The sequence below is a fragment of the Centroberyx gerrardi genome, chromosome 16 (genome assembly GCF_048128805.1).
Source record: "Centroberyx gerrardi isolate f3 chromosome 16, fCenGer3.hap1.cur.20231027, whole genome shotgun sequence".
In the NCBI taxonomy this organism is placed as follows: domain Eukaryota; kingdom Metazoa; phylum Chordata; class Actinopteri; order Beryciformes; family Berycidae; genus Centroberyx; species Centroberyx gerrardi.
In genome coordinates this window covers 17,612,748-17,625,041 of record NC_136012.1, presented here as the reverse complement: position 1 = coordinate 17,625,041, position 12,294 = coordinate 17,612,748, and the positions used below count along the sequence as shown (strand labels likewise).

At 42.3% G+C, this 12,294-nt stretch overlaps 1 protein-coding gene across 1 annotated transcript in view; it reads left to right on the top strand.

Moving 5' to 3' along the window:
- The window catches only part of kdrl (kinase insert domain receptor like), a 47,655-nt gene that overhangs the window by 32,094 nt on the left and 3,267 nt on the right, over positions 1–12,294 (top strand). Inside the window, exons 25-29 of the mRNA XM_071917085.2 lie at positions 3,819–3,918; positions 7,038–7,143; positions 9,108–9,232; positions 10,086–10,164; positions 10,481–10,584. Coding sequence (XP_071773186.1) covers positions 3,819–3,918; positions 7,038–7,143; positions 9,108–9,232; positions 10,086–10,164; positions 10,481–10,584 — 514 coding nt within the window. The remainder of the gene's footprint in view (positions 1–3,818; positions 3,919–7,037; positions 7,144–9,107; positions 9,233–10,085; positions 10,165–10,480; positions 10,585–12,294) is intronic.

Here is a 12,294-nt window from a genome sequence, read left to right as displayed (position 1 = left end):
CACATGAAAATCACAGGTTCAGATAAACAACAAGACTATGAGAAGCATGTGAAATCCCCACATAATGTATCCTCTAAAAGCGCCCTGAACTTCTCCATAGAGACAAATCGGTCCAGTTTAAGAGAGTCCTGCAGCCTATTCCATCTATCAGGAGCGTAAAAACTAAAAACGGTCTTTCCTGCCTCACTGTTCATACGTGGTGTGTCTAATCTAATGTGTGTCTGCGAGCGAGTATGATACCCTGTAGCACCGAAACTCAAGAGCGAAGACAAATACAGTGGAAGCTTGCCAGACAAAGCTTTGTAAACAAACAAAAGACAATGTTGCTCTCTTCGAAAGGTAAGGGAGGGCCAACCCACTTTTTCATATAAGATAGTGGAGTTAATATTCACTAATTAGCATATTCAATTGATTGCCTCTAATGTCTGACCTATCGTAACGATCCATAATGCAGAGGTGGGGAAGAACCTCGCTTATGCAAACATTCAAACTGACCAGTTACTTATGAAAACATTACAAATTCAAATTGTAAAGGCAACCGAATAGGTATAATGAACAACATTTTTAAAAAAAATTATATATTATTGCCTTCTATACATGGAATATCGGTGCAAGCATATTTTAAAAGAACTTTTACCTACACTTTCACTGTACTTTATTATATCAGGTTATACTGCATGCTAAGCAAAATTATTGGACACCCTCCAGCCAATCAGAACTGAGTATTCTCCCAGGGCATGGTATCATTCTAAATATCCATGTATTCACATTTAACATACCTTTGTGTCTAATTACAAGATGTCCTTATTACTTCCCGATGAGATTTAAATATTGACATTCAGTTCAGATTTAGCTGTTTTTTATTCTTACCATTCCCATGTATGCACAAAGCATGGCAGACCATTTCAGTTAAACAGAGGATTCTCTTATCAAAGATGTTCAGTGAGAACAGACTATCCACTGGGCGCCTGGTGCCCCCAGCTATGGAGCCTCACCAGATGCACTGGGTAATAACTGTCTTCTGCCGCTGCGTAATTGTGCCTTTGGGACAAAGAGGGCTCACATTGTCAGCTTGAGAAAACTATTTTCGTGCTGCTCGTGCAAAAACATTAGTGAAGTTAGACTGTGAATTTTAGTACAGGCAAGGGACATTAAAAAGAGAGAATACCTCCCCTTTAAGCCATCCGTTTCTTTCCAGCTGGCAATACAAACTGGCTGTAACCAAGCAGCCGATCAATGTAAATGTTTGCCCCCGCTGTGAAACCGCTGCAATCTTTAAGGCAGCATTGTGTGTCGGTCCATGACTGTCTATGCACCGTGGCACAGAGCTCACCACACATTTCTATAGCAAGACTCAGCATGAAATATTGTATGTTCAAATCACCATGGGAAGCAAGGGCAACATTAAGAGTAAATGCAAAAAAAAAGGAGAGGATGGATGTAGTGCTATACTGTACTCTTTATCGTGCTGCTTTTGATTCTCCGCCATACAGTGTCATCACCCGCTGCAGTCCAAAGAAAAGTGTGTCAAATTGCATATTCTTTCAAACGTAAAGCACACTGACGTCACTCTGACTCTTTCTTTACTTCTTTCTTTCAGTCTCTCTCTCTCTCTCTCTCCTCCACACTCCAACGCATTCACACTCTCACCAATACTCACGGACATTTTCCGTTAAAGAAACACTTACACATCTGGGTAGTATTAGCTGGGCCTCAGAAAGATAAATCAGGAAACAAGGAAACAAAATGACCAAGAAAAATGGCAAAGAGTGAGCTTTGCAACCTGATCATGTTTGGAGGTCAGAAGTTAACCCCGGTTCCAAGTGTGTGCAGATAGCTTTGTGAAAACACAAGTCTGGCAATTCTGTCTTGTGGGTTGAAACATCCAAACCATTTTAGTATAGTGTTTTGAACCATGTCTACATGATGTTAGTCATACTTGATATGAATTATACAGTCATCAGCACATTTGTTTAGAAGGATTGGCTTACTAAGAGATGAGAGAAGCTTCTATCCCATCATGAAACACAGAGGTAATATCTATGAAATACACAGGAGCTTTAGATGGTATTTAACACCGTGTAGGGGTTTCAGGCAAGCACATGAAAATATTATTTCATGAGTCAGGAAATTTTATGGATTACATAGCCGACATGGCCAATATTTTCCAAAACCAACAAAATTAGATATTAGATACAAGTTGGCTCAGTGCACGACTCAGTGCGCTGGGAGTCAAGCATGATTTAGTCTCATGCTCAAAAATCACATTTTATGACCAACATTGCAGTTCAAGAGTAAATAAGATTAGTGGTGGTTTCCTTTTGGTTTGTGTGTGTAACACATTTAACAAATTCATGACTCAACAATCCACATTTACCAACTTCAGTATACATTTATGCATCATGCAAGTCTAGACAGTGTGCGAGATTGTATTTCTTTTTCATTATACATTTATGTAACGTGTGTACCATAATTTTATGGAATTTTCACTTTAATGTGCCTACAGAATGAACCAGTAGGTTTTGCCATTGGCTGTTGATGGTGCATTAAGATGGGAAAACATGTGTGTATAGTATGTATATATGTATAGTTGTTATTTAAGTAGAGATCTTGCAAACAAACCTGTAAGATGTTTTTAATGAGAATACTGGAGCTTATATGAGCTGTAATGTTCCCAGCAGAACATGTGGGGCTCTTCTCTCTATCCTCTCCCTATCCTGTCACAACTGGGTGGCATGCTGGAGTAACAAACTCAAGTGCTTTTCTGATTTATGTTGTTTAGACAGTGACATCTCCTCTGTAGGGATACAAGAATGCTTGACGTTTGCAACAAAGACTACAATTTCCTAGGCGGGAACCCTCTTTGTAAACTGCTGTTTTCCCGCACATAGTGGCCAACATTGCTTAGCCTCAACTTATCAATCATTCAGAATCTAACCTAAATTCACTGTAGTGTGTTTTTTTCACTTGGGTTGTTTCTCTAGCTCTGAATGCTTTGTCTAAAGCCTATATCCTCACTTCAGCCCACTTGACAAAATACCTTCTATTGGCAAGAATTTAGTTAACTAGTCAATTGCCCAGTTCTACCAGTTGCCTCATATTGTATTATTGCATATTGTAGTGTTTCCCACAGGATGCCAGTTTACTTCAGGAGGGGTTTTTTTTTTGACAGCTTGTTAATGACGTTTCATTTAGTGAGCCCAGTAACTTGTATTTTTTCAGGCACTAAAGTCTCTCAGTGTAGTTCAAAGTAATGCCTTTGCAACATTAGTTGACTTTTATACTTCCATCTGATTATCGACCTGATTTTCAAGGCTACAGAAGGAGCACAGATGCGCTGCATCTTTGGTGCAATGAATTATGGTCATTGTAATTCGGCAGCACGCTTTTGGTGCTTGGCAGCATTAAATCTTGATTGCTTGAAAACTACATTGGCAAGAGCCACCAGCTTCATGCATCACCCACCCGAAATGAATCCAAAACAAAAATTTACTTGATGGGCTGTTAATTTACCTGGGCAAACTGCCCAAATATTATATATTATATATATATATTGTATGGGAAACCCTGTATTAGTTGTAGGCAAAATCAGAGAGTACCAGAGTAGTAGCAGAGAGTACCAACTCATCAGCTCAAGTACTTTAACGTGGATTTTACAATGTAAATGTAATGTAACTTCACATAATCATGTGACCTCAACCTGCATCATAGCGTAATATTGCCCTTTCCTTAATAAGATATAGTCATACTCAAAGCTAAATACTGTGTCCAGTGGCTGTAACTGTGTGATAAGCGTCTGCCTCTCTCTCCTCTCCCAGGTGCCTCACCGTATCCTGGCCTCCAAATTGATGAGGAATTTTGCTGCAGGCTGAAAGAGGGGACCAGGATGAGAGCCCCGGAATACTCTTCCTCTGAAATGTGAGGATTCATGTCACCTTTGCTTATTTTGTACTTTGAGAAAACACAATAGCAGAGAGGTGTTTTAACTAATGAAAAGAAGAATGATATGTTATTGAACTATCATTCTGTTTAAGTATACGTGATTTTCTCTTAGCTAGAAAAGCCTTGTGTATTCCTCTGCCAGCTCCATGGCCCAGACTAGTACCTTCTCCTAAGGGTAATTAACACTGACCCTTACGCGGTCCAAGAAAGTAACGGCAACCAGTAAAAGCCTCCCATATTGATATGCAGCTGAGAGGAGGCATTGTATCTTTTTCCCGCATTATCGTTCTCTCAAAAGGCCAGGAGCGCCTGATAACAATCCTGGGTAATTCTGCCCACGAATGTTGCAGGAGGAAACATTAGCTTCTGATCAGCTCTGCGGTGGCGGGCTTGAAGCTCAGATCCATTTTCTGACTGACACAGACGCAGCCGTAACTGAGACCCACATTAAAGGCAAAGTCTGGGACAGAGTGGAAGTAGCCCCAGCGAGGAGAGCCAGAGGCTGGACATTTTTTCCCCCTTTGAGTAAGAGCTAGTGGATGCTGTTGAAAATAAATATCTGTGGGGGACTATAAGGTCTTCTCCTTTGGTATCAGCGCTGTCAGTCAATGATGAAACCAGACAGAAGGAGCTGGGATTGTTTTTGTATTCAGGAGGGCCGCCGCTCAGGCCGGCATGAATACTGTGACTGTCCTGTCCAGTGCCTGTGTTTTGAAGATTTTAAAAGCCTACAACCAATCCAGACCCAGCGATCACATCCTGAGCTTTACTGACTACTATATACTACACACATATATTAGAGTATATACTGTATGTGTGTCTGGTGTCTGGTTTTCATTTAAAATGGCGCATGTAGTCAAAATCCACGTCTTATTTGTTTTGAAAGGATAAATGCTGTACTTACGCTTGATAATGATGTAGTATCAAAAGGTCCAGAGTTTTAAAGCATCTTGTGCCAACTGGAGCTAACCTAATGGATTTATCTACTTTGCAAAGGAGACGGTGATTGGAGATGACCAGCAAAATCCAACCCAGACTCTAATTTTCAGAAGTCAAAATAGAAGATCCGTAGATCCAGACCCACTGTTGCCAAGAATCTCTCTTACTCCTCTTACTTTCCGTCTCGGTTCAAAGCAGCCCATTGATAGAGCGAAAATATAAATGCCAGATTCTATATTTTTGGCGTGCTTATGACTGTGAGGCCCGCCTTTGATTTAAAGCCAAGATAAGACCTGCTGATAATCTTTGAAATGGGATGCAGAGTGGTGTAATGCACTATAGTCAATGGGGAAAATTCTCCTCTCCAGAGGTCTGGCATTGATCACATGACGTCTGTAAGCCCAGGACCATCCTGTTCTGACACCTTGACCCTGACCTTGATCCCAAACCCCTAATATATGGATGATGAAAAGGACAGGAGGTTTGCAGGCAATGTTGAGTGATAAATTTGTGCCACTGCAGCACTGATTCATCAGTAATGTGACCTGTTGCCTGTTTGAAACATCCCCAGTGGCTTAACAGCCATCTGGCCTGATGAATTTCAGAGGAATTTGGAGGATGCTTCTCGAGAAACAGGAGTACAAAAAAAATCAGATGCTTCACTTCCCAACCCAGCACACTTGCCCAACCGGACACAAGTACTGCAGCACTAAGGAATCTTACACCCACAATGGTCCCATAGCAACACCATGCTGTCTGAAGACCCGAAACATGTGGGGGAGGGCGATTTATTCTCAGCAGACAGGAAGTGTGGTTTAAATTGTGCAATCATACAATGTGTCTACATCCCCCCTCGATGATATGTGTGGTGGCTGTGATCATGCTCTCAACATCCTGTCACTGTTCGGAGCGCTGCCACCTGGCCAAGTTTATACTCATTAACATGGGAATCACAGCCGCTCGGCGTCCACCAGCCGGACCTGACGACACGGAGAGGACCAGAGCCTCCTCAGCTGAGGTCTAGGTGCCCTGAACACAAACACAGATGGAGAGGGAGGGAAGTCAATACAGCAGCAACAGACCATCTGCTCTTCACGCCGATTTTCTCAAAACCTGAGATTGACTAAATCTGGTGCCAATAAGGGAAACACAATGGGGTTAATGGGCACCTGGCTTTATTTACATAAAACTTCGGATTTATGGGGGAGAAGGTGGGCCTGCGGTGGCAGAAACAGGATCGGGATCCATCATTGACGGGGTCCCAATCATTAACATGCTGAGAAGTTGATTTAAACAGCAGCCACAGTGCTCCGTTTCTAAATTCCTCCACGGAAGAGACAGGCCATTGCAATGGAAACTCACATAAATGCTCTGAGTCTTCCCACATGGGCAGAGACGCTGACAGCATGTCAGACTCCTGAAGGGGGTTTGCATGCACTTCTAGTCTTCACACCGAGACCAGGAGGCAATCAGATACAGCCCCAGAGGCTCGGGATCAGTGGAAAATAGAGAACAGGATGTATAGGAATACTCTAGATGACAGTCGATTTAGAGGAGGACCACATATACTGTAGGTCACCTGTGTGCCAGTCTCCACATGTAGAGGTCTGTTTATTGAAACAGCCCACTGACCCAAGAAGTTACTGCTAGACAAAGTACTCCGAACTCTTTCCCTCTCAGTGGCGAGGTGCTGAATGGTTTTCCATCAATTCAGTTGCATTTTACAATATACCAACCTAAATATACATATTTTTGTTTTGTTTTGTTTTGTTTTTTGTTTTAATTTCATTTTCCTTTGTTGGCATTTATAGCACCTCTAATATATGGTTGTCCAGTACGCTATATGTGTACGGAGCTATAGAAACACATGGAAAAGTGGAAAAAAAAAACTGGAAATAATACATAAATGGGGTTGCTCATAGATTCCCATCCAAACCTCTTAGTTTAGATCATCAGTAAACCAAATATAAACATCTATTTTGTTTTGTTTGCCTGTCAAAATGTTAGCCATGTCAGCTTTTACATATTTCCGTCAACACAGTAAAAATAAAGAATTTTGTAATGCTATCAGCATTAAGAGTACCCATCAACTATGCAGATGGCCTGTGTGTGTCTATGGAGCGATATCAGTTCAGTGTTGTGTTCTCTGCTCTTAGATATCAGACCATGTTGGACTGCTGGCAGGGGGAGCCACTGGAGCGGCCGACCTTCACTGAGCTGGTGGAGAGGCTGGGAGACTTGCTTCAGGCCAGCGTGCAACAGGTACGATAGAAAAGTCACTACTGGACAGTAAAGAGAATGAGAACTGTATATACACTGTGTGTTACATAATCCAGCCTTGATCCTTTCCATGTGGTTAATGTCAAGTGGAAAATGATGTGATTGAATCAGTGTGGTGTTTAGCCTGGGTTTATTTCAACAAAAGCAAGAATGAGGGTTTTATATCAAAAGCACTTGAGCTTTGGCACGAACTAAACCTGCAGATCCAAGGCTGGTAACATAACCAGATTTAAGGGAAATATATTCTTCAGAAAACACAACTATGGGTGTCGATTTGGCAAAAAACCCAAACCTAAGCCCCCCACATACCTTGGGACTGCAACCGTATTGTGACTTTACAGAACACTTTTTTTTAGATTATTTCTTTGGCATTTTTTGCCTTTTGTTTTCTGGTATTTTTGCCTTTATTAGATAGTGCATAGTGAAGATAGACAGGAAAGTCATGCCGTGGGGAGAGGGAGGATTATATGCGACAAAGGCCGGATTCGAACCCAAGACGTCCCAGTTACATGGTATGCGCCTTAGACCACTGACCACTGACCACTGACCAGAACGCCTCCAAAACTCTTTTAACAATATTAGTCATTGGTTCCGGATGGTGACTCACACACATTGCGAACATTCAGGAAGCAGCGTCTCTGAGTTGAGTCCTGCAGCCTGAAGAAGATGCGAAGCAGAGTGGAGCCCGGGGGGGTGCTTAGTGACCGGGAGGGGAAGTCACACTCAACACAACCACTTGGCTCCCTTTGAAATGGCACCATCAGCCTCATAAGAGGAACCACACTCGAAAACCCCTGGAAAAACAAAGTAATTATTAGTGTGACGCAATATCACATTTTCTGCTAGAAAAACTGTGTAATATAACAAATTGTTGTAAGTTTGTAGATTTTGTAAGGGTGTGAGAAAGTCCTGGGGCTTGCTAGTCATTTATTCTAATTAGGTTGACAAATATGCACTGCAGGAAAAATGCCAATATTTCATTGTGTTCTCTCTGTGTTTATTATGCGAAACTTGTGAACTGAAATGAAATATTCTCTTTTTCCTCCTGACATGGTCTAATCCTCCATTCACGTAAATATGAACAATGTTTTTGAAGCGCTCATCATTACCTCCCTGAAGCACAAAATATAAGATGACCATATATAAATCAATGAGGCAATGAGAGTAAAAAAAAAAAAATCTAAATACACCAGGGAGCTTTCCCCATATTTCAAATGAAGAGAGGAGTCCTTTTGTGGTAAAAGCACAAGGTGTTACTGAGAAAGAAGTATGGAAGTTGAAAGAAGGGTGCTTAGCATCAACTATCTCTGATGATAGAAAATTGGCCATATCCCCAACAAGAACAGAGCATTTTCAGTCATGAGGAGGTAAAGGATGCCCGTAGTCATGCTCCCACTTCCAGCTCCTAAAGAGAATAGGCTCTCGTCCAGATAGTACATTACTGCAGACAGACGGACAGGCACGCGAACAAAAGAATCACATTAGCATGGCAGATTCTGCAGTGAAGTAATAGGAGATAAAGGCACGGCCAGACATCACATCATATAAAACTACAGCATGTAGTGTTACAAATGACTCTGTGAAAGTTATCCTCATGGGAAACAATCCAGACTGAGCAGAAAGAGCAGTGGAAGATTTTAACTCTCCATTAATATAGCTCTGTCACAGTGCAGGGCGGTTGGTCTCAGGCTGTGTCAGCAGTGTTGTCTCCGGCAACATCGTCTCCTCGCCCCAGCTGAGCCTGTTCATTCCGTATTGGATTTATTAGGCATGACCTTAGTTTCTTTGGCTGCTTGCCGCGGCCTGTGGGTGCTGGATGTTTGTGTAGCATACAGACAGCATCGCCCATGAGTCTCCCTAAGCCTCTCAACTTCATCACATATAATTTGCATCATGCTAGCGTAAGCCTGTACTCTTAGATGCTCTCTGTTTTTCGGTTGATGCAGGAGGGGAAGCATTACATACCCATCAACACAGCGCTGCTGGCTAAGGTGGGAGACCCGTCCACCACCGTGCCGTCAGAGGAGACGCCCACGCGACCCGTCTCCCACCGCGACTCAGGGAGCACCTGGTGAGAACAGCATGCTGCACTGACTTTAGTTTGCATGAAACGAAGGGAAACACATCGCAAAGATACCTGCAAGTCTTACATACTTGCACAGGCTTTGCTATTTTATCTATTCTTTCCACTGCCGTTGAGTTGATTTTTGTCCTTGTCATAAATCTGTTGCGCTAGCCTATGAACTTGGTATGAGATTCAAAGAAAAACAATCACATTAGCTTGAAGACACATAAATCTTTCTTCAAACCATTAAAGGCTAACAGCTAGGAGTCTATTTTGCTAAGATAATGTCTAAATCATTTTCCCACTTTACACTGAACAATATCCAAAACAATTTACATTCCCTTAGCATGTAGTTCATGTGGCGCCCAGACCAAACTCTACTAGGAGACCATTTGGGTCTGACTTGAGGACAATGAGAGGCCTGATTGGCCAGTGATAAGAAATACACACATGGCAACTTGATGGCCAGAGAGCTCATAGCACTGTGGCCCCCGCAAGGAATTTCCCCCGAAAACCACTGAGCCTGCTTCAAGATTTATGTCCACTTAAAATAATATTTGTGGAGCTCTTGGATTTTCACAGGTCCTACAAGTGTGTTTATTGAGAAGGTGTTGAAAAGCAGTAATGACAGTTATCCCTTAAGCGATCTTTTTAGTCTTTCGGTGTTGAAAAGCAAAGTAAACAAGGTGTGTTTTCAAAGAACAATGTCATAGATGCTGCGCATTGTTGATCTAAATGATTAGGTTCCTGTGGTTCTGTTTTTGAACTTCGCTTCTTGGCACCAGTGTAATCATAGGATTTTCTTAGAAGAACATGTTGGCTGTTTTGGAGTAATACCCTGGAAATATTTTCTTGCCAGGAACATCAAGATCCGTCCTGCTAGTGTGAAAACCTTTGACGAGGTTACCATGGAGAACGGGACAAATGAGAACCATGGGGTGAGTTATTCATCCTGATTCTTCGGTCACACTCAGAACATTAAACTAAAACAGAAACAGACACTCCATCTACGCTCTGACTTTCCTAAACGGACCAATTAGTTCGGTGACAGACATTTAACAGTTCAAGGGAAACTCCACCCACTCCACACCAGAAATCATGTTATTCATAGTTGTTTTGTTCACAAATATACAAATATTGATTGAACTGTATGAGAGGATATAGCATGAATTTTGATTTGGGGTGGATTTTTAGAATTTGTGGTACTTAAGATATCTGTTACTTACTCTCTCTCTCTCTCTCCCCTCCCAACAGGGCGGTCAGTCAGACAGTGGGATGGGCCTTTCCTCTGACGATATGAAGACTCTGAAGCGCTTGGAGTCGTTGGCAGGCCGACCCCTCAGCATCATGGCTCTGGCGTACGTACATTACACAACATGACATCCCTCCATAAGCCCTGCAAGTGACACATCAACACACACACACACACACACACACACACACACTGGAAGAGACTGCAAAATGCCTGCCTGGAAACCCCCCCACTGTGCTGGAATGTAGACGTTATAGCTGTCATACACTCACACACATGCACACACGCGCTCAAGCACATGCACAAAGTCCCTTTCACCTAAAAAAACACATCAATGGCCAGTTTTCCCTTTTGTCAGAAGAAACCATGCGAGAGAGACAGTGGCACAAAGGGGAAGTGGGAGGGATAAAGCCCCAAGGTGACAAGCCAAAGGACTGAGCACAAAAGTAGAGTGGAAGCGTCACTCGAGGTTTTAAGAGCACACACTAAAACTCCTTTGTTTTTACCAAAAAGGGTGTTTGTCCTGATTGAGATGCCTCTCAAACTGTTTTAGCTTATGAGTCATGGCTGTGCCTAATCTATTACACTGTTGTCTGCCATAATCCAATGCTAGATAATGAATAGACATAAATAAGAACAAAGGGTGTGATAGGCCTTTGGCTCTAAAACACTGTGGATCTTACTAAGCCATGAAAGTTGGCATTGAAGAAAAGGACAATACTGTCTTCACTTTAAGCAAGTATAAGTCCAAGGGTTATTTGAGGCCTGTAAAGACATCTAAGTCAAAGTCCCGTTTCTTAGGCAGCTCTCTGTAGGAGACTTAGGGCTTACATATTAAGTTTACTGCAGCCAGTGGCAGGGTTAATTTGCAGGGTCATACCCCCGGACTCAGTAATTACACTTTAAACCTCATAGCATTATGCTGCTGTGCCCTGCACATAAGTGACTCTGACACTTCTTTAAAGTATTCCGGTTTCCACTTAAAACGTTTGAAAAAAGAATAGCAATAGAATAAACAGTCCCAGAGCAAATCTCCATCTGTGCCCCAAATCTAGAAAGAGCAATCCTCTTGTTACAATGAATAGACAAAAAAAACTGTCATAACCTAGAAAAAAAGAACATGTGAATATCTGCTGGGAGAGTAACCTAGCAACCTTAGCATGGTTAGGATCACTCTTTGGAGCACCCCAGTTGATATAAGGTCATGCACATGCACACCAAACTCAGTTCCCCATACGCTTCATCCCAATCTCTTTATGTACACTATATAAAACTCTGAGCAGAGAAGAGTCAGCACAGCCCTGCCCGTGTTATCAGGGCCTCTGCCATGGGAAAAAGGATCAGCCCAGGCATGCAGAGAATGATCTATATATTGAGGGGAGGGCACCCTTGCTGGGCAACCACTCAATCACTGCCACCTTTGAACTTATGAGGCTTTACAAGGGCCTCCCCAGTTAGCTACAATGCTACCCTCTATTTGTGTTGCACCTGGTGCTTCCCCAACTTGCACCGCTCCTCTAGCCAGGCTTCTCTTTGCCAGTAACACACAAGGCAACTTTTTGGTCAGTGCTGAATGAACAATATTGCCCAGGGAGTTGCCTCAGCATTGTTGCTGTTGATCACGTAGGAAAACACTGCTGTTAGGAAACATTTAAATAGATCTTTTGCCCTGGGTCTCATTTTGTTTCCTGTTGCTGAGAATGATGTTTTTCCCGGAAAAAAAAACTGACCTAATATTTTCTTGATATTGGCAAGGCGACACTATACTATTGTTAACTATTTTTGATGCCTAGTTTACCAGGTAGTTATTCATCAA